The 22,669-nt window shown below is 41.7% G+C and overlaps 1 protein-coding gene and 1 long non-coding RNA gene across 7 annotated transcripts; one reads left to right on the forward strand and one right to left on the reverse strand.

Moving 5' to 3' along the window:
- The first annotated feature begins 547 nt into the window (after nucleotides 1–547).
- Nucleotides 548–6,285, forward strand: LOC308594929. Of its 2 annotated transcripts, XR_014011680.1 has the most exons (4): nucleotides 548–750; nucleotides 2,393–2,509; nucleotides 5,676–5,931; nucleotides 6,139–6,285. It is a non-coding gene; the product is annotated as an uncharacterized lncRNA (long non-coding RNA). The 2 variants fall into 2 exon arrangements; XR_014011681.1 differs by lacking the exon at nucleotides 548–750 and having other exon boundaries at nucleotides 1,837–2,509.
- On the reverse strand, nucleotides 5,903–22,650 carry REELD1 (reeler domain containing 1). Of its 5 annotated transcripts, none has more exons than XM_081208409.1 (9): nucleotides 22,563–22,650; nucleotides 17,747–17,809; nucleotides 15,397–15,613; nucleotides 13,691–13,913; nucleotides 12,079–12,251; nucleotides 10,402–10,714; nucleotides 9,361–9,424; nucleotides 8,390–8,446; nucleotides 5,903–6,837 (listed from the first exon to the last, which is right to left on the reverse strand). In XM_081208409.1, the coding sequence occupies exons 2-9, from the start codon at nucleotides 17,756–17,758 to the stop codon at nucleotides 6,202–6,204; spliced, it is 1,695 nt and encodes a 564-aa protein (XP_081064535.1). In that variant the 5' UTR covers nucleotides 17,759–17,809; nucleotides 22,563–22,650; the 3' UTR covers nucleotides 5,903–6,201. The 5 variants fall into 5 exon arrangements, with proteins under 5 accessions (XP_081064535.1, XP_081064537.1, XP_081064533.1 ...); XM_081208411.1 differs by having other exon boundaries at nucleotides 10,402–10,555; nucleotides 21,097–22,585; XM_081208407.1 differs by having other exon boundaries at nucleotides 21,097–22,585.
- Between the last annotated feature and the right edge of the window lie 19 nt (nucleotides 22,651–22,669).

The raw sequence follows: 22,669 nt of genomic DNA on the forward strand, positions 1-22,669 counted from the left end.
CCATCTGTCTTCTTGTCCTGTCCAGTATTTCTTCAGTAGTTTTTCTTTCTCGCTTTGGTTCGTCAGAAGCGGCTTAGTCACGCTGGCCAAATGACCCAGAATCTGTCTGTGGACAAACGCCGGCTCCCTCGGCCTATAGAGCGAGATGAGCGCCGCAACCCCAGAGTCGTCTGCGACTGGACCTAACGGTCAGGGGTACCTTTACCTTTTTATGCTTTACATATGCATGTTTTTCTCCCAGACCTAAACCAATTCCTCCTTCCAACAAGTGCCTTGTCTTATAAAGTCTTGATTTCTCCATACCTATTTTGCTCTGATTTCTCATCCTCTGCTCTCTTGCTTATTAGCATTTCAGCTATTGTATAGGTTTGATTTGCTTCCTTTGTAGATCTTTATCTCCATTGGAAGGGGTTGTTGCATTAGGGCTGAGCCAATTTTTTTGTGGGCAAGGATTTTTTTGGTGTGCCATGCTATTTTACCCATTCACAACCATTCTTACTTTTGGTGCAAATTTTAAAACAGAGGGTGAGTTTCCTCCACTTTCTGATTATGTCTTCCAGCCACTCAGCGATCATATAGGCAGCATTATGATGCCATGGCACCACAAAACCAATTGATTTGGCTGTGTGACAGCACACTGAAGTAAAATCAGAGTTAGGGCAACTCTTCCTGTTTTCACTCTGAAAGTGGGACTGCTTACCTCAGTTGCTGAAAAGAGTATCATGTTTCACAAAAACAACTGTTAACCAGGTTTGTGGTTTGAGCCCACCCAGAGACAGCTGTGGGCAATATTGTAGGGGTTGGACTATAGAACCCCCCAAGGTCCCTTCCAACTCTACAATTCTATGATTCTATAAAAATTTGGAATATCACCTCTTCCCCAGTTTGGGTCAATACTAAGTCGTGTGTGAGTGAGTGAGTGAGTGAGGGAGTGAGTGAGTGAGTGAATATATCAGAGCAGTGGTAGTGGTGTTTTTCTTAATACTAGTAAATCTAGTAATAAAATCCTATTTATTTTCAGGCAGTAATTTGGTGGGTGGGAAAGAAGCCATTGTATTTAATAAATTCTGTAACTATATTTTCATGCCTAGCAATGCCACTATACCCTCAGCAAAGCATAGCCAGTGCATTGCCTTCTCATTTGCAACAGAGCTACACCAGAGTGCACACAAAAGACTGCATTTGTCCAAAATAAAAGTGTTATTGTCATCCCCTGCCACCTCAAGCTATTCTTAGCAATAGATATTTTGAGATCACCAGAATACATTGTAAGGTGCCCAGGATCTGAGTAGCTGCTTCTTGGAACTTGGGTCTTGCATGGTTGAGGTTTCATTACTTCTAGAATCATTCATTAGAAGTATAAATTACTTGCTACTCAGTAGCTGCCAAGAATAACTCGAACATCATCCTCTGCCAAGCTCTAACATTGGCACTGGGCTCATGCCCTGTCAAAATAAGCTCAGTTCATGTAGTCAAGCTTTTGGCCAGCACTCAGTATGTTAATATTAGGCACTCATGCTAATGGCAGTGAAGGTCATAGGTGTGACAGTGTCATTTGGTACTAAAAAGGTAATGTGTGCTTTAATTAGCTAATACAGTGTTGATAGTGACTGATTTGCCATTGCTATATTTGATCAGTATTGCTAATTTTAATTATCACTCCTCTTTTCCAGAGATGCCCACTTTTGGCTTTGTGTTTCATTACTCCTTACAGTTCGCTTGACTTACATGGCTCGTGGCTTGGTATTCTTTCCTAATGAAATACCAATTGTAACCTCATTATGATCCACAGCGATTGGGTGATGGAAGTGCCTACACAATCTAGGGTAACATATTTCCATGTGCTCTGTGGTTCCCTGAAAACAGGGTCCAGGCAGAAGACCCAGTTTGCCTCGCAACTACATTATCCACAAGCTCCACATTGTCATTCTTCCCATATGCAGCAACAGCAGATATTTATATGGGAGAAAGGAAAAGGGCACAATATCAGGCAGGAGTGGCTAATCTGGCCCCCGTGCAATTTTTTCTGACCCTCAGCCCTAATACTTTTGGTGACAGTAGCACCAACACAGACACAGCTTTGGTGTGGGCAGAGTTGGGCTGATGATGTGAATCAGTCTCTTCCCATTCATCATTTCAACCATGTGATGAGCAGAGAGGGGGTGATGATCCCTTTCCTCGACCAATTTGCTCAGATCATTTGAGGAGCTCGGCTGTGTGCATGTGTGAGTGGGATGAGTGTGAGGTGGCCAAGTTCACACCCACCAGTGGCATGCAGCCTCATGCAGCTCCTGTCCAGTTCCCGGTGACACTAGTATAGGAAGGGAAGCACAAAAGGTTTTGCACTTCTTAACTATGTTGCTGCCTGCAGTCCATTGTCTTTGTCCTATAGAGCTCATCGTGAACTGTGGAGAGCCATACCACCCTTCCTTGGATAATCGCACCTTGGTTTGCACTGCTTGTTCATGCTACTGCGTGATAAAGAAACAGTACCAAGAATTGTTTTTAGGTATGTAAGTAACTTCACTACTAATACTAATTTACAAAGTGCTCCATGACTGGTCTTCTTCACCCTTGGAACACTGTGAGATATAATCTTGCTCTCTTCCTAGAGGCATAGAGCTGAGGACTAGAGGTTGTGATGTCAAGGTTACCCATACCCACTGAATTAAGTTCATTAAAATAAATAAACGCTTATAATCCTGCCTTTCTGCCATGGGGCTCTTAAAGAGGTCTCCATAGGGTTCTCAGGCACTGATCAGAATCAGACCCTGAGCAGCTCAGCTTCAACAAGGTTGCTCCACCCGGCACCTTCAGACAGTGCCCTGATCTAGGGGTTGAACTTTAACCCATATTTGATCTATTTTTAGTTCACACAAAACAGGGAACCAAAAATGCTCAGTTAATGGGTTAAAAATATATATGTTGACTGGGAGCAAATTTTATCACTTGTGTAACCTCGCACTGCCATCTTGCTCCATGTTTACTAAACTCACCTCGCCAAATGGTCCTGGGAGGCAGCCAGGTTACTAAAATATGGCTGTCCACGACAAGTAGAGACAAACTACGATACCATCAATTAATCTATGTGCACTTCAAGTTGCACATTTAACCTTCTCTACAGAAGATAGGACTGGGCAAGGGCGTGTGTGTGTGTGTGTGTGTGTGTTTAAAAAACATCCTAAGCTATAACAATCTAGTATTATTAAACATAGACAGACAGAAATAGTGCGGGAGGACTTAAGAATTTGTAATTTATTCATAAACTGCTAAGCCATCATAGCAAACTTTTTAAATGAAATCTGATAGTTCTTTAAATATTTACCAGCTTGTTGACCCATTTTCTCAGTTAATTAGGGATTGCATTAACAATGTACTGAACAGAGGCAGCTTTTAAAATTAAGCAGCCCAACTATTGTGCATTGCACAAAGTTTTTATTTTGTTCAATGAAGCTAGAGAAAGGATGCTCAATTGAAAACATCCCAATTCTTTAACAAAAAAGACACTTAATATATGACTAGATTAATCACTTTTCCTATGACTTAGTTGACAGATCCAGATTATCTTTCTAGGAAGAACATTCATTTTTCAGTCTTCTCTGTTTCTGTAATAACTTTTTACTTACCGTATTTTTCGCCCTATAAGACGCACTTTTTCCCCTCCAAAAATGAAGGGGAAATGTGTGTGCGTCTTATGGGGCGAATGCAGGCTTTCGCTGAAGCCTGGAGAGCGAGGGGGGTCGGTACGCACCGACCCCTCTCGCTCACCAGGCTTCAGGAAGCTATCCGCTAGCTGTGGGAGACCCAGCTCTCCCAGGGCTAGCGGAGAGCTTGCCTGCACCCAGAAGCTTGGGGCGCGCTGAGCTCCGCATGCCCCAAGCTTCGGGATTAGCGCAGTGCTCCGCTAGCCCTGGGAGAGCCGCGCGGCTCTCCCAGGGCTAGCGGACTGCTTGCGCGCACCCAGAAGCTTGGGGCGCGCTGAGCTCCGCACGCCCCAAGCTTCGGGATTAGCGCAGCTGTCCGCTAGCCCTGGGAGAGCTGCGCGGCTCTCCCAGGGTAGCGGACTGCTTGCCGGCACCCAGAAGCTTGGGGCGTGCGGAGCTCAGCAGGCCCCAAGCTTCAGGATTAGCGCAGCTGTCCGCTAGCCCTGGGAGAGGCGCCCGGCTCTCCCACGGCTAGCAGAGACCTTGCCGGCACCCAGAAGCTTGGGGCGTGCTGAGCTCCGCACGCCCCAAGCTTCGGGATTAGCGCAGCGCACCTGGGGGGGAAATAAATTTTTTTCTCCTTTATTTCCCCCCCAAAAAACTAGGTGCGTCTTATGGGCCGGTGCGTCTTATGGGGCGAAAAATACGGTACTTCAGCTGCACATATTTTCTTACCATGATTTCTGTGATAGCCTGCATTATTTTCCAGTGAAAGGTTTTGCAGTATTTGCTTCTAATGAAAATGAATGAGTAATTCATCATACTTTCTCAACCTTTTTCAGTGCACTCGTTCATTTCCATCCTTAACCTGAATCCCTTCATCTGAAACACATAATTGTGCAGCTGAAAATAATTCAGGGAAGATGTGGCCACACATTTGGCCTGTTGCCAAAAGGGATTGAGAGATGTTTTAGTTGTTTGTTTCTTCCTGGTCATCACCTTTATTTTCCCTCACTATTTCCCTGTTATTAGCTGCTGCCTTGTACTTTATTTTGCATATATTTTGAGTTTTGAAGTCTTTTCAAAAATCTTTTAGCAGAGTGTTTCATATTGAGGATGAAAGTTGGGATATAAATGTTTCTAATAAACACATAGCAAGCTCTGGGAGTAAGAAGAGGCATGCCCAGTGCATCCCATTCTATGACAACTTAATGGTCTTGACGACTATTTAAATCTATTTCAGGTTAAGCAAATTCTTTTAAAAGGTATGTGATTTTAAAGTGAGAGTTGCAACAATGTTGCAGTTTAGAGTGCTTCTCTTCAGGGCCAGCCAGCCATTCCCATTCCCAGGATACTCCATTAAATTTCCTGATTCCCTGGTCTTCTCTTCTCTTGCCCCACCTACTTCCACAGTCAGCCAGCATTGCATGGTTATTGAGCATGCCTTCCCTGGGGTCCCCTCTACTTAATAATGATATTTTTTAAATTTCTACATACTTTGGGATTCCCCAAAGCATACCTTCTGGGTATGCTTAGAGAAGGATTTGCACTCAGAGTAGTAAATAGCCTTTGCCAATTAACTCTGAATTTCTACTTGGTCTCAGAGGAACCATTGCCCATGCCTTCTTTAATCCAGCGCAACCTGAATCTGAAGCAAGTTTTTCCAGTCAAAGTGCTAAAAGGCTGTAAAAGTTGTAATAGGGCCATCCATTGGGTTTCCTGAGTTGACCTGAGGTCTTTGTTCCAATTGTTCCAATTGTTCCAATAGCTGAACTGACCCAAAGTAGAAAACAAAGCAACTGCCAGCCGTGAGGATTAAACAAGCCAGCATATCAAGGTGCAAATGGCTAGAAGAAGCTTTCTCTCCATTTACACCTGATGAGCAGCCATGTTCCTCTGCCAAAAGGTGGCATTTACTGTGTCTTTGTTTCCTTCCTGGAGATCAATTCACAATGCAGCCAGTCAGTGTTTGCATCCCATGGATCAATTTTCTTAACTGCCAGTGTTGCTCTGTTTTGTTTTTCTAAACAGGAAAGTTAGCTCAAGTGGCAAACATTTGACTGATTTGAGAAATCTCACACACCAAACCAAAGGCATCGCAACGTAAGTGAGAAGAGGGCAAAGGGCTTCTATTTACTTGAAAAGAAGAACGCAAGAGCAGAAACTTTTTCTGCAGAGACGAACTAGGAGGTGACACTCAGTGGCAGAGGAATGATTTCTATTTCTGGCACTACCTTAAGGCAACAAAGGAAACATAATAGCAACAATAGTCCAATTTAATGAGCAGGTATGCAATATTAATTGCATTAAGAGTTACACTTTGAACAAAACATAACTTTATCTTTTCATATCTGAAAGTAAGAACATCTGCATAATATCTGCAAAGTAGCTAGATACATCTGCATTGCAACAAAATCATGTGTACACAAAACAGGTTTGCTTAGATGGTTATATGCAACTGCTCCACTTCCTGTGCTATTATTTTCTACTGCAGGCCTACAGATGAAGCTATCTGACATCTAACAGGAAGAACAACCACCATGAGCTAGTAGACATCCTAGAGAACAGCTTTTTTCCCACTGCCTGATGGGCTGATCCAGTTGTATTCTGCCTGTACTAGAACAAAGCTGTTCTCTCGTATTTTTCTGAAATGCATCATCTCCCCATTCTCCTGAAGTGCCATGGCATTATTTTCTGGCTCACTAAAGGACACTTCCGTTCGCTTGTGACAATACTGGGAATGGATGCAGCGTAGACCAACAGCCAGCACCATGCTGAGGACAGCAGAGCATCCAAGGAGAACACCCAGCTGAGCTACTACAAGCTGGGACTCCTTGCGTGACTTTCCTCCTCCTCCTCCAGAAACAGTAGCTTTGGGTGTGGCTCTTGTTAGCTTCAGGAGTGTGTTCTCAGGGATATCCTTTCTGCCCTTTCCTTCCTGCTCATGTGATGTAAGTTCAGCCTGGGGCAGGAAGTTTGCTGGAACTTCCCACGTCGCTGCTTGTTTCTCTGCCATCTTCCTTGAAGCTCCTGATAAAGTTTGATAGACACTCGTGTCCTCTTCACTACCTAAATGCTCTGATATTGTTCCCATGCCTGGAAGGCGTAGAGGATCCCGGAAGTGGACCAGCGGTGAAGCTGTAACGGGTAGCACAGACTTGCTAAGGCCTGGGTTAGGTCTTGTAGAAACCCCCTTAAAAACAAAGAGATGAAGTGCACATGGGATGTGACAGCCTTTTAGTTGTTCAGTTAGATCAAAACTATCATCGTTAACCTACTAGAATCGTCACAATTCTCACAGATAACTGTTCTCATCATAATAGCACACCACTTCTTAAGAGCTCTTAAAATGATCCTAGAACAGTATTGAATCAGACCAATGGGAGGGGATGAGGAAGAAGATAGGTAACCATTGATTAGCATTCAGAATTCTCATTTTAGAAAGGCTTCTTAGCTTGCAGAGGTAGGAGCAGGTTTATGCTGTGTGACCTTCAGAGATGAACATGTTGTTTTCTTACTGTGATGCCGTTATATGCTTTGGTGATGGGCTTGGCGTTTGGGTAAAGGAATGTTACAGAACTATTTTGTTTACCCCACTGGTCTGTGCTCGCTCAAAAAATGTCTGATAGGTTTTATAGACAGAGGAGAATAAAGTTAGCCTGTTGCACAATCAAATGCTTCTATCAGATGTCAAGGAGATAAAGAACTATACAACATTTAGAAGACATCTGGAGGCAACCTTGTATAGGGAAGGATTTAATGTATTATTATGCTTTTATATTTGTTGGAAATCCTCCTCCAGTGGCTGGGGCAACCCAGTCAGATGGGTGCAGTACAATTATTTATTTATTTTTATTATTATTATTCATCTAGGTTAGACTCCACTTCTTGGCCACTGCCAGTTATGGAAAATGGAAATGCGAGAGCCAATATGGTAGAGAAGGGCAAAACTATGGAAATGCATGTTCCAATTCTCACTAAGTAATGAAGTTCATTGGGTGACCTTTGGGCCAGTCACCATCTCTCAGCCTATCCTATTCTATGAAGTAAGCATTTGCCTGTTCTTTTATGCCTTCTGACAATCTCTGTCTTATCCCTACTATTCATGCGGCAATTACTACCCTCTCCTTGACACTGCTGCCTTGTCTCTTCCCTATGAACTATAACTCCTCTGAGCAGAATCTGTATCACTTCTGTGTTCTGCTCAGTGCCTAATATCATGAGCAAAAGAAAACACTGAGTAGCAGGACTAGGAAAGCTACTACCACTGAGAATCGTAGTAGTTGAAAGAGCATATCCGTATGCTGTATCTATGGCCCAAGGGTTAATTGTAAGACATGTCTATCCTCTTTCAGCAGAGCTGTTTACAGCCAGCTGTCTCCTGTCTATACAACTCCAGGAATAATTGGCATCAAAATGAACACTTAGAACACAATAGCTTTGAATGTCTGCATAAAAAGGTACCACAAACCCAGTGGGACTCTCTTTCAAGAGTTTACTTTAACTTATTTAAGATTTCAGAGAGTCTACTGCCCTCTAACTGGAGTAAGCGAGAACAGCACTAATGCCTCAGTATATACGAGATCTACATCAAAATCCACTGACTGGAAAATCAGACATTGACTATTTTGCCTTCTTTCCAGGACCTGCCATCATGAGTACTGCAGCACTGTGCTCATTTAGTCTTTCTGAATGTACTTCAGATTTTCACTAAATTCAGACACTTTAAGGGGAGAGAAACTCACCAAATGCACTTCTTTGCTTGGCCTGTTTTCTCTGTGGTCTACACACCATGCCTGTGTCTGAAGCCAGTAATAGTGGGGAGAGAATTATTTGCTTCAGAATCCGACGAATCTTAAAGCTAACTAGGTCACAACTAATTAAGCACATCAGTTTTGGCAATCTGTGCTTATCAAGAGACATGAAATGACCTCAGATGCAGTCTACGTGTGCCAGACATTCCAGACAGGATTCCGGAAGGCTAAAATCAAGCTTTTGTTGGATCCTCTGTATTTGCAGACTGGGGGCAAGTTTTCAAGTCACAAAGAATTCTTCCTCACTCAAGTAAAAACCAGAGTTTCTACATGCAAAAGGCTTCTGCCCCATTACCAGCAGGCCGACCCTCTGTTAAACCAAATGTTCTGCAAACAAACAACACATTCCCTACAAGGTCTGTTCAGCCTTGTGTGAGTATGGGACCAAGCCTATGACTTTCCCATCACAAAGCAAACAAAGCAGAAGTGTGTCCATTATACTTTTGAGTTCAAGCCTTCAAGGACAATTTGTTCTCCATATACATGGTTGGGGGTGGGAATACAGTTACAGATTTGTTTTCAGTCCCACATTGTTATACTCTTACGATTTCAATGCAGATTAAATAATGAGACAAGTTCTCATTGCATTCAGTGACTCTCTGACTGCAGGCCTTACAAAGCAGCAGGAAAATGGTCTCAGGAGCATTTGAATTTGGGTCTGAGGAGAGACTCTAAATTTTATCATTAGTAGAATTTAGCTATGTGTTGGGTCACTGCAATGGCTCTTACTTATTTGCACACCTCTTTGAGATTAGAGTGTGGTACCAGTTTAAACAAATACATCTCACTTTTATTGTATTAGGCTTTTTTCAGAAAGACACAATGCTGAAGCAGAACAGTAACAATGTACTACCAAAGATCTTTCTTGAAAACAAATCAAATGCCATCCTTTCAGTGCTTACCTCCATGCCTTTTATACATGTAGAGCAAAGCTGTGATATGGGAAAGCTTGAAGTATTTTCTCTCCTGAAATGTTGGGGAGCAAAGGGTAAATTAATTACATTTCATTCAGCTTGTATTCTGCACACATGTTCCTAACTGTCATAGGGAAATTCGTCCCAAAGCTTACTCAGGACTGGGGGTGGGGGGATGCTTTAATTGTATGGTATGTCACAGATATGAATCCCACATAGGAGGCTGCTTACACAGAGCCAGACCACTGGCTTGTCTAGCTCAGCACTGTCTACATGGACAGGTAGCACATCTCCAGGGTTTTAGGCAGAGGTCCTTTGCAGACTTACATGGAGATGCTGCAAGCTAGCTACTCTACCACTGAGCCACAGCCCATATGTGCCACAGAATCAGATCTGTTTCATATAAGCTAGGCACTATGTGAAGGTCATTTGAAATCATACGCTCAGGTGAGCTCTGGAGCTGAAAACCAAAGACAAAGAATGGGCTTGTGCCCAACACTCTGAGCACTGGGACTTCCACTTCCCCTCCTCTCCACTGCAGCCCCCTGCACGACCTCCAGAATCGGCTCCAGAGAGGCCCCCCAAGAGAGATTTGGAGGATACATAGGGGACAGAAGGAAAAGGGGGAAAGGAAAATTCCCTTTGCACAAGTGGAAGTCAATCCTGCACACACAATGGCAGCACTAGATACAAGCTGCAGAGACCATCTCTCCAGAGACTGTCTCTCTCCATGAGCATCTTATTTTGCTACCGGACAGCTATCATTCCAGGTAACTTTCAAATGGCACCCATTTTGCATTTAGCTGGGCTTAGTCCTCCAGAATGCCTACGCCTGGCACTGTTTGAAAGCTCTGCTGCTGTTATTCTGCAATTATTTACACACTTAAAATGAAATACAAACGTGTAACAGAGAGAGATGCAGCACTCAGAATCTTTTAAGACTCTGCCGTGTTTTGGCAAATCCAGAATTCATAAATATTAGTGCAATAAGTGTTATGTGCAGCATGACATGTAATGCTCACACAGTACCTGTTGTACATGCTGTGGCTGGAGGAATGATGTTGTACTATGAAGCCGAGATCCTGGAACTGAAGTGATGGCTCCAGTGTGAGATCACCAACTGTGCCACTTCCATTAGCTTGTCTTTCTCTACTGCGACTGATGGCATGTGAAGTGACCAAGTCTGCAAGGGATTCAGACAGAGCATTTCCATTGTCAGGAGGCTCAGAGACTTGTCGTCCACTGTAAGATGGATCCAAAATCAATGTGGCTGCAAGCCGAGTCAGACTAGTATGTGTTAATTTTGCAAACTGAGTTAAGATGGTGTCAGGAGTGGAACTTTCTGGGGTTAAGCACAAAGCAAAACATTAAAAAATATAACACTGTTAGCAGACATTTCTTAAAATATTGAACATGCTTCTCTTATGTATATATTTCTTGTTTGTTAAGATGACATAACTGGAGTATTGGATCAGACACATCTAATCTGTTAGATGCTTCTGTTTCCAATAGTAGCCAGAATGGTGCCTCTGGAGAACCTCACAAGAAGGGCATGATCATGACATTCAAATCATGACAATCAGTAAGGCAAATACTTTCACATTCATTAGCCCACATTACATTCTGGGAACACAGCACACTGTCTTTTACTGCCACTTCAGTGGTCCACCTCACTCAGTACTGTCTAACTTTATACACCAAGTGGCAGCAGCTCTCCAGGATTTCAGACAGTAGTCTTTCCCAGATCTATATGGAGAAGCTGGGTATTGAAAACAGGACCTTTTCATGCAATGTATGCAGTGTTTATTAAGACTTTCTATTCCCAATGACAATAAGTAATATAAAAGAAAGCTTATAATAAAAGTTAGAAGAAAATCTTACAGCTTTGGAAAAACAAGTGTCATCTTTTGGCTAGTACGTATATTCTGTTTTCAATCAGATAAGCAGGAAGATAAGGAAGTTAGAAGAAAGAAATAGAAGAGAAACAGGAGATGGAAAAGAGGAATGATGGAGTAAGTTTGTGTGTGTCAGCTGGACAAGGAGTTAGACTCTTGGATAAAAGAGCAAGTTTAGTTTTACAAAGGAGCAGAGGGGAGAAGCAACAATTACACACCCTTCTTCTTTTCCACTTCTACCAAAAAACCTCAAAGAGAACTTGTATGGATGTCATCCACAGAGATTGTGAATTACTTTGAGAGTTCTCAGTGAGATCTTGTGAGGCCTCCAAGCAATAAGGCGCTCATGCATTTCATTGCAAGTGAGATCCAAGAGCAAGTGATCTCAACAAAGCTGCTTAAGACTCAGAATTAGTATGTACAATCTAGCTCTGTTAAAGTCCGTTCCCTTTACAATGTAGTGTGAACTGAATCCAATGGAGATCATCTTAAGGATATTTACTTGAACATCAAGGCCATAGAAATCAGTGATATTTACTTCTGCGTCAATGGGTGGTACACAACTAAAACATAAGAGTAGGTTCATTGAAATCAATGGATGCAAGTCCCTTAAGTCCAGTGATTTCAATGAGTCTGTTCTGAGTATGATGAAGGGCATCACACAATGAGTTTATAATTCAATCCAACATAGAAGCTTTGCACTAAGTCCTAATACTTCTAAGTAATATAAGATAACAGAAGTGTGAAATAGCATAGACCTTTAGAAAGGTTCCACTTTGGCGGGGGGGGGGGGTGTTGGATAAAAGCATACCTTTCCCTGCAGCAAATGCTCCTTTTAGATCAGTAGACTTTTGAAGAGGTGTTGGCTTTATTACACTGGGGGCTACATTACTTTCAGCTGTGGTTCTGTTTTGTGTTTGTTGAGACACAGTGGAAGATTCAATCCTTGCCCAATAAACAAAGTACGACTGGACGACTGATAAACTGTTTTTAAAAAAGTGTTTGAAGCAAGGCTTTAGTCATTCTGTACCATAAATAAATCATCAGAACATTTGGTAAATCAAAGGGAATTTTTTAAAATCTACAAAAAGAATTAGCGTAAAAGACATTAAAGGATTAGACCATAACACTTTTCTGTTTTGAAATGACAACAAATAACCAGCTGAAACCTTAGTGAATGGGGTTTTAAATAAAATCACAATTAGAGCTAATCAAAACACATGGGGGGGGGGAGTTACTTTTAATTTAATCAGCTTTTAAAAAATTAATTTTGCATTTGACAAGAATAGCGCCATAGTCAAGAAGGGGAAGAAAACTGAATGTCATTAAAAAAAAGAGAGAGACCAAGTCATAAGTGTAGCCAGAATTTTTGTTGAGGGAGGGTAGCCAAAGTTGTTTAGTTTTTAAAAGAACATAAAATGTTGATCAGACAAAGACAAAGGCCTGGTCAAATAGAAACGTATACTGGTTAAAGACAGATTTTAATAGATGGAGCTTGTCTTAGCACTGAAGTGTCACACTGGGAAACAGAAAAATGTAATCTCTTTCCACAACAGCCTTATGAATGCCCTCAAAAGTTGGCTTTAGTTTCTCTAGGCAGGTAGAGCTAGCTGTGTGAGGAAAAAATGTACTGCTCAATTCTAAAAATGTTTACTTAAAAGGACTTGTGCCCAGTATTTAGTAAATGTGCCCTAAGGCTGGAATCCTAACCTATACTGCCCTGTTTGGCTGGGCGGTTACTAACATTTAGGATGCTTATGAAATCTGCCTGTGCTGGACGCCTTCCAAAATGTTGAGGTTTCACTTTACCAGAGAGAGCAGAGCTGATCAATGTTGGAAATCCATTTATATACAGTTTAAAGGTTTAAAAAGAGAAAGCATAAAAATGGTGCTTTGCCACTCTGTCTGACTTTAAATATCTGACTTAAATCCTCAGGAGTACAACTGTAAACCTGTGCAAAGAGAAGAAATAAAACATTTTCTCTTATTTCCCCTTTCAGCATACACTCCTGCAGGAAAGATTTTTTTAAAGTAATAGTTAATAAATTGTTTTGGGTAGGCTTTTATAGAAAATAATTTTAACTTTTTTAAAGAAAGCCTTCCTGAAGGAAAAAGAAAAACAGAAAGTAATTGTGTAGGGAAATGGGTTGTACTTTCTACAAGTGGAATTCCTACTGGACTACAAACAGAGTGGAACCCAAGGGATATTGGAATGGTGGAACAATAATGGAGCAGACCTGGTTCAAGTTCTCTTATAGTGACCATTACGTTTTTGAGCTTAGAATCAATATCATGCTACCATTCCTCAGTCAATTTTGCAAAGAGCCAGCTAGCTAGCACCCATGGATTCCTCCAGTAGATTTCCAATCTGTTAACCACCAAGCAGACCAGACCTTCAATCTTAACAATCCAAAATTTCTTACAAGAACCTGATGTCTCCAATGGGCTGATCGGGTGCTTTCCACACAAACGACAGGTTTCTCTTCAGGGACTTGTCTGAATGGGTGACGGTGTCGCCATCTTCAAAACATGTCAGCAGTTTGGAGCCAGGAGGAATGTAAACAAAAGTGCCAGCAATTTGATCGTTTGATACCCTGCGAGCTTGAAGCATAAAGCCCATGAAATCACGCGTGCTCCTGACGGTGACTGGGGACAAAGTGGAAGTTACACAATAACATAAGCCCTTGGAAATGCATTTTAATATTTGCGTTGTGAAATTTGTATCTACATTCCATGTTAGGAAGTGTGCTTGGCAATGCCAAGTTGTTGGAATTTTAGATATTTTTAAATAAATGTTGCCCTTGGTAATTTATTAAGCACAGCCAATATTAGCATTAGGGTCCCGGGGGGTGGGGAAAGGTACACCTAAAATAAGCCTTGCCAAACTGACCTCCACTGATTACTGTCAACATTCTGGTGTCATCACCATGAGATCCAAATCTCATAAAGCAAAGAGGGGAATCTGTGGCTCTCCAAATGCTAATGTACTCCAACTCTTAGCAGTCTCAGCCAGGAATGATAGGAGTTGTAGTCCAACCAGATCTGAAGAGTATATGCACATACAGTTTTATGCGCACAGAACCCACTGCCAGAAGTTGTGCAAATGTGTGGACACCAGGGGGCAGGAACAGCAACCAGGACAGTGTCAAAGTGGGGCCAGCAAACACAGTCCCATTCCCCCCTTCACATGTTAACTGTACCATGAAGGATGAGGGGTGGGGTATTTCTGGTCTGTGAAAGTGAAGCTTTCTTTGCCATAACAGAAGGGAGTCACTAGAGCTTCCATAGCAGGAGGCTAAGTTATCTCCTTCGATGAGAGCCAACTGTAACTAGCAGTGATCCATGAACTGTGTATGAAAAACACTGGTGTTTTATTCCAAGCAATGCCACATGCAAGCTACTCCTTCTGTAATATACATGAGCATAACTGCATTTCGATTTCTGTTTACACACAGTTACACCCAACACACATTAATTATCACATATAAAGCAAGTTTCCTTTTAAGTAATATATCTTCCCAACATACCCGTAAAGTGCCCTGACTGTTTTAATTAGTGTTTCAAATTTAATCTTGCTGTTACATCTGCTTACTGCTTGTTATTCGTTCTTCTGTTCATTCAATCACTTTTGTCCTCCTGCATTTGGAGAGCAACTGGGACTTTGGCAAATGCAGGCCATCTTAAGCAGCAAAGAGCAACTGAGACGGGATTCGGTGCTTTGAATCTTTTTCAGCCTGAGGGCTGCATTGCCCACTGGGCAAACCTCCAGCTGCCACAATGATAGGTGGGACATAAAGCAAAAGTGGGCAGAACAAGGAATTTTACCTTTGTACAGTAGGTTAGTTGTGACACACACTCACATACCATTCTCTATGCACCATCCAGGCAAGCAAAAAGCATTATCAGTTTCAATGACACATTCCAGCCAGGCTAAACCACCAAAGGCTCATGCAAAGCAGCAACATTGAAGAGTGTTGCCTGTGGAGAAGGAGCGTTGCTGGGAAGAGTCCCAAGAGCTGTATAGAAAGGCCTAAAAGGTTACATGTGGCTCCCAAGGCTGAGGTTCCCGCTCCTGAATACATCCCTCTGGCTTTTCCCCAAAACATCGTAATTAGCTGTGACTCCTTACCTGGAACCTTGTCACCTGGAAAAAAGGATATATTGGTATGGATGGTAATATAGTTATTCTGTGGGTTCTGGAGGTGAGCTCTGATATGTTTGGGCCTCATATCAGTACATGCCGAAAGACTGGCCCCATGGGAGAATGCTGCGGTGTATGAAACTAAGCACAGGATTGTCAATGTCCACACAACAAAAAGTGCCTGAACTTTCATCTCTTCCTCTACCTGTCAGGAAAAGACGTTGGAAGTTATTGCAGTGCTTTTCAATCAATTTTTTAAAGTACAATTTGTATGAAGCTACACCAGTGACACCTTTGAATTTCAGATGAAACTGTCAATTTCAGAAGCTTTGGACTGTGAGAAAGGAGGTTTTAATCTTCCCCGGAACTTTTTCCTGGTTAGTCCACAAAATAAAACACGTTGAGAACAAAGCAGGCTTTGACATATTCTGGAACTGTTGGGGAGGTGGGGCAGTAACCACCCAGGCAAAGTGGTTACCTGAAATCATTTGCCAGTATGCTTCTGGCTCATGGCAATCAGACGGAGCATGTATTCTCTTACATTGTGGCCATGCTGCAAAATGAGAGCTAGCAGTGGGGTAACTATCAGAAACATTGATGTTCCTTTCCCAATGTTTAGCACGCGGGGAATGGAGAGCAGCTACTTGGATTCCACACACAGTTCAGAGGACACTGCTGCAGCTAACACATCCTTGAAGGGCAGTTGGCATTTCCCCCCGCATTCAAACCCAATACTGAGTAGCTGGAAGACAACACAGCCATTGAAACTGCAAGTACAATATGGGATGAGATAGCATAAGTCGGGAAGGGTTTAGTAGTAGGAGCACATGCTTTTCATTCAGAAGATCCCAGGTATTTCCATTTTAATGGATCAACCTAGCCGAACAAATGCTCTGAGCTGGTATAAAGCAACTTCCTCTGTGTGTGTTACACATACCTATTTAATTTGTATGCTGCTTTTGCAAATATTTCCCAAAGCAGCCTATGACCATATACAAAATTTGTATCACTTATTGGCTGGTTCTCATGGCATCCGTAGTGAACAGGGACACAAGTACTTAATGATGCCCACCATGTTGATGCCATTTTATTTTCTAAAATACTTTTTAGAGGCATCTTTAAAAGTTGAGCATTCAAACCGGCCCAATATAGCCATTTAAATCTAGCATTTCAAACCCAACATTTTATCAGTTCTCCGATTTCCCCCACTTTCACCTTACCTCTGTGTGCTCCTCCTGATCAGTGCTGGAACGCACAACCCTACTGACTTAGAAATATACCAAAGAAGAATAGGAAAAAGGGAGGTGCTCATATATTTAAAAGCCCATGCTGAATATATTCATGTTCTTGGAAATAAATCCTTCAAAAGTATAAATATACATGTAATTATTAAAAGCAGATGTGCTTGAATACAGTAGAGCAGCACTATAGAGCTATGGCAGGAAAGGTCCAAGCAGCAGAAGGTCCTGTCCAAGTCAGGCCTAGGTCTCATGGTCACTTCTCTTGAGGTACAGTGCCAAGAGTGTTACCAGTGTGGTCAGTGAAGTTTAAAGGCCTCGTGTCATACTTGACTCCAAAATTTCCTTTAATTATTCATACTTTCCAAAACAAAACAAAAGCCCAGCTTTTCTGGAAGGTGAGTTAAGATTGGAGAGAATGAAGGGTGGTGAAGCAAACATGCAAGAGTAGAAAAATCATTTCCATCTGCACTGCAGATCCATCATCCAATCTCCTCCTGCCACCTATTCCTTCCCCTTCCATTTGTGTCTGCCTATCAGCAAAATCAGTTCTCCATTAAAGAGTTATCCATTAGCTGATCCCATAAGCTTCTATAGTCATCTCTTCTATCCTACCAGACCATATCAGCCATTTGGCATTTAAATTAGTGTCTTAAAACACCTTAAGCTCATACACAAGAATGGGTCTATGCAGAGTTCAGCTTATATAGACTTTCCTACCACCTTTAAATGTGCCTGATCAGATGCTATTAAATATTGAACTACTTATTCTGAGCCAATGTTTAGCTCAATTCTTTTCCTCCACAGTGATTTCTGAAACCGTTTACAGACTGAAGACAACACAAGGCCATATAAAGGAATCCCTTTTTGAAAACCCAGCCCTTGAATTAGCACAGGTTTTGAACAAATTGAGTCACACACACTCCCATCTTCCAATATAATCCCTGCTACAGCCATTTTTGCAAGTAGTTAAATATATACAAGTTATTTTTCCTGTGTAATAGGATATATCCCCCATATCCCAATTTTGCTTTTAGCCCTATAAAATCTCCTCTTTAGTATTCAACACCTTAGTTGCATTAACATTGCCAGTTTCTTACCTTGGGACACATGTTCCTTCAGACACTCAGCAATTTTCTCCTTCAGCCTGCCAGGCAAACATCCTTTAAGGAAAAAAGTTCTTTACTCTCTCTACTAATGAGAAGAGCAACAGCTGTTACTGCTAATCCTTAATACCTACAGGAACTCTGTCAGTGCTCAAATCCAGTTTTAATCATGTTAGTTTTCTTCACACTCTACTCATCCACTTAAAAAGAAACACAGCAACACCAAGTTTCCACAGTCAAAACAAAACCTGGGATACCATATTATACACATTTACTTGGGAAAAAATCTCAAATAAACTTAAAAGTGAACATAGGATGAGAGCCATTAAAAAGACTGTGGAGAATAATCTAGTGTTTCAGGTACATTAAGGTCTGGCCTCTTTCTCTCGCCTCCCCACACAAGTGTAGCACAAAGAAAGATGTGCTTTCTTTTGTGCACTCAAGGATATACACTGAGTATGTTGCCTTTCAGATTTGTATGGGAATAACTTGAGAGCAAAAATAATTCAGAATTAATGAGACCTAGACACATCTATTTCACTGTATTAAAACATAAATGTTTTGACTTCAAGAACATTTTAAAAGGCAGTTATACAAAGGGGAAAGGTCCTGATCCTTAAAGCTCCCTATTCTCTACCCTCGCTTTGGCTGATGTCATTGATTCTGACCAAGAATATAGGTCATGGCCACAAAATCCCATTCTTAGCGTGAAGAAAGGCTGCAAGTCTTAACTGAAGTTTCAAAACAGGTGTTCCAAACACTAGAGCATGAGCAGCATAGCATTTATTTATACCATATTCCTTGACAACAGCCTCAGTGAAGAAGAACCAATACTGAGAATAAAGTCTGAAAACAACTTAAGCTTGTGTGTGTGTGTGTGTGTGTGTGTGTGTGTGTACACAGAGACACACATGCACAAAATACCGTATTTTTTGCTGTATAAGACTTTTTCCCTCCTAAAAAGTAAGGGGAAATGTGTGTGCGTCTTATGGAGCAAATGCAGGCTGTGCGGCTATCCCAGAAGCCAGAACAGCAAGAGGGATTGCTGCTTTCACTGCGCAGCAATCCCTCTTGCTGTTCTGGCTTCTGAGATTCAGAATTTTTTTTTTCTTGTTTTCCTCCTCCAAAAACTAGGTGCGTCTTGTGGTCTGGTGCATCTCACAGAGCGAAAAATACGGTATATACTAAAATATTTGTAACCTCCCTTTCACATGTTTTAGGTCTGTGGGCACATCTGGATGTTTGAGCAAGTGCCATGGGTACCACCACCCTGGTCACTTCTGCCCCCCAATCCAAAGAAAGGAAGTGCATGCACATCTTACTTCCAAGGGATCTAGGTAGAATTAACCTGAACCTAGAAAAGCACATGGGGCTGAAACAGGAAAGAAGAGTGCCATTCTTCCAACTTCCTCCTTCAGCTGTATGTACTTTTCGGGGGGGGGGAGTAAACTACCATTACCCCGTCATGACCAAGGTGGCAGTTCAGGGAAGCATTCAGAGGCTTTGTGGGCACTAGGGAAAGGCTTCAGGGGCACCATTGTGCCCCTGGATGCAACACTAACAACCTCTGCCCCATGAATACTAACAAGCAACATTAAACAGAGCAGCAGAAATAAAGCCAAAAGCACTCAGCAGAGCCAATCAAAAATCCTCTGGAAAGTGGACACTTTGGCCTGGCAAATATTTAAAATCAAGAGGGAAGGGGCAAGGTAATTTCCTCAAGAAAAGTCCCACAGCTTCAATATCACAGCAACCCTGCTCTGCGTATTATCCAGTAGTTGGGGGCATATGTAGCAGATTTAAAATTAACAGCTTAGCTTTAAAATTTGAATGCTGAAAAACTCAAGTGGAAGGCTGTTCTACTTATGTCTCTTTAGGTTTTAAAATCTTCATCAAGCAGAGTAAAAACGAGAACTCTTGCTTTGGGGAAGGATTGTTAGTTCTGCTGTAGACACATTCTTGGAAGTTTAAAAATTGCTAATTGTCGTTTCCCTCATTAATTGCTCCTTTCAGGAAAGCCTAAGTAGGTGATGGCAAATTTTATCACTAGTGGTATTCATTAAAATTGCTAGAGCTATAGATATTTTGCACAGAAATCCTGTACTTCTATCATTGATCAGTTGCACTTTCCTACCCAAGGGAGGAATTTGTTTGGACTCAGTCTGGGTATTTTAAAGCAGTTGCTACATGATAATGCTCAACTAGCCTTGAGTAGACACTTCAGAAAATAAGGGGCAACTTACAGCGAGTCCACTCAGAAGCCTTAGCTCAGTGGAACTTAACTCTCAGGTGAGTATAGAATTCCAGTTTTAGTATCAAAAAAGATATCAAACAATTTTTTAATAGACTAATATTGGGCAAATAAGCTTCATCTTTATAATAGGAAAGTAAGGTAAAGGTAAAGGGACCCCTGACCATTAGGTCCAGTCGTGACTGACTCTGGGTTTGTGGTGTTCATCTCGCTTTATTGGCCGAGGGAGCCGGCGTACAGATTCCGGGTCATTCGGCCAGCATGACAAAGCTGCTTCTGGCAAACCAGAGCAGCCCACGGAGATGCCATTTACCTTCCCGCCGGAGCGGTACCTATTTATCTACTTGCACTTTGACATGCTTTCGAACTGCTAGGTTGGCAGGAGCAGGGACCGAGCAACGGGAGCTCACCCCTTCGCGGGGATTCGAACCACCAACCTTGTGATCGGCAAGTCCTAGGCGCTGTGGTTTAACCCACAGTGCCACCAAAGTACTGTGCCTTAAATATTCTTGTTACAAATCAGCAGAATACAGACTGAGTTAGCTTTAGACTTTTCAAGATCCCAACAGAAGATAGCAACTTTCTTTTCATTTCCTGCAGGCCTTGATCCACACCAAGAGTTGCTCACTGTGTAAATGACCCTAAGGCAAATAGTGAAGGTTCAGCCAAATATATAGGTAGGATTAACTGTGTGATCCTATACACTCAGATGTTAAGCCCTAAGGAGTTCAATGGTGCTTACTCCCAGCCAAATGTCTATTTCAATCACTTTTCTCCTTAAAAGCAATTAAGTTAAGTCTTCATCCCTGTCACTAAGCCGTTTTGCCTTCCTGGATAGCCATGATTTAATGTTCAGCTACATAATAAAGAACATACAGACATAGCACAATTGCAATGACTCCCAGTCATGCTGCTCTGTTTACATTGCAATGACACAAGGGGATGGCCAGTTATTATCTTGGGCTATGCATGCAATGCAGCACATGTCTATGCATATATTTGAATTAGGGCTCTTAAATAAAGCTGCTCTTTAGAGTTGTGACAGGGTTAAATAACTGTGGGTAAGATTTTATATAATAGTGGATATACTTACAATAAACATTCCATAAATACACTGTTTTAGATGTTTGGAAACAAAATACTTTAGCTACTTCCAGCAACCATTTTGGAAGATGAAGGGATCCAGTGACCTTGCCACCTGTAACCTTTTTCCAAAACAAGTTAAAAATTACATAGTAAAACTGAAGGAACATCCATTTTAAAAAGAAGCCATTAATAGAAAACCATGCCTGTGATTTGTATTTACATGGCAGTCCTTTCTCAAGCCCTTGTCAAGGAGTTATAAATTATTGAAACATGCTATAAAATTGTGTTCTTTGTATGCTGCACAGAGCCATGTGAAATGTGAATAAGTTAACAATTATTAATTCCTTCCCTTCAAGTGTTGCTATTCCCTCCTTGTACCAAAGGTCTTCTGTTATTTGAGGAGATGGAACAATGTTGTATTCACACAATTGTTAATGCTTATTCATGCACAACTCAAAGGTATGTGCTGATTTTAAAAGGCAGCTTTAAGTTGTTCAGAGAACAGCATAATGTACAAGGCACCCCATGCTGGGTTGTTTTATAACTTTTTATCAAAACATTCTCAACTCTATACTATGGGACTTGTTTTAGTTTAGCTTTGCATGCAGTACAATCCTGTACATGCCTATTCAGAGATCCCCCTTTAAGGTAGGTCCCAGCTGAGTTCAATAAGCTGAACATAGAATTACATCCTAAACATATTTTGAACGGGAGTAAGATTCCTTTGTACGCACATCAATGGCTATTTCAGACTAAGGAAACATTTTGTTTGCAGCAACTGAGTTTTAAGTTAGATTGCAAAACACAAGGTTTATAATTCCTTTCCCCCTATACTCCCATTCCTTGGGTTAAAAAGTCAGGCATCTAGTTGAACATTTTGGGGCACAAATGTATGAAAGAAAGTGTGTGTGGCCTAAAGAATGGTTGAGGAATATGCAGTGGAACTTTGACCACAGCAGCTCTATAGAGACGTCCCCCCCCCCATTTCTGTTATAGCCCATCCTACCAATTTATTTAATTTTTATTAGTTTCTTAGCTTTCATGTTTCAAGGCTGACTCTGCTTTAAAAATAAAAAAGAATAGTCTTTGGATTCTGCTCAAGCTGCTGGATTTTATATTACATGTCAGATCCTGCACTCTGTGCAGCCACACAGATTTATGAGTCTCCCAGTGTGCTGAGGGGGGAGAAAGAAGAAAAAGTTAACAGCAATCAGGAGAGCAAAGGGTTGCCAGGATTTGGAGGGCTGGCACATAAACAGAAGCTTCTCACTTGCAGTGCTTACTTGTAGCTGGCACAATGCTACCCCTGGATTTTTCTTCCATCCTGTTCCTATTGTTGAATTGTCACTGTTACACCCACTATTTAAGATTTTTGTTGGTTCACTTCAGACTGCAACTGAAGATTTTACCGTGTGACTAGAGTTAAAGAAAGAGGCTGTGCTTTTTAAAAACAGGGCATGCAGTTTGCCATACCTTTCCAGCCATCCAAACTTTTGAAAACAGGCTTTCACACTTTAGCAGTCCGAGAAAGGTTCCAGCGTGGTGTTAGGTTCCACTATGGTGTTATTCTCTAACTTACC

Source organism: Podarcis bocagei (assembly GCF_964188305.1).
Source record: "Podarcis bocagei genome assembly, chromosome: 9".
Taxonomy (NCBI): domain Eukaryota; kingdom Metazoa; phylum Chordata; class Lepidosauria; order Squamata; family Lacertidae; genus Podarcis; species Podarcis bocagei.

What these genes read in the sequence shown, in the direction of transcription:
- REELD1 (XM_081208409.1), bottom strand. An exon ending in AGCCACAGCATGTACAACAG is followed by an intron (nt 9,425 to 10,401) that starts GTACTGTGTGAG and finishes CCAACATTTCAG; the next exon opens with GAGAGAAAATACTTCAAGCT. An exon ending in CAAGCAAAGAAGTGCATTTG is followed by an intron (nt 6,838 to 8,389) that starts GTGAGTTTCTCT and finishes TTTGTTTTTAAG; the next exon opens with GGGGTTTCTACAAGACCTAA.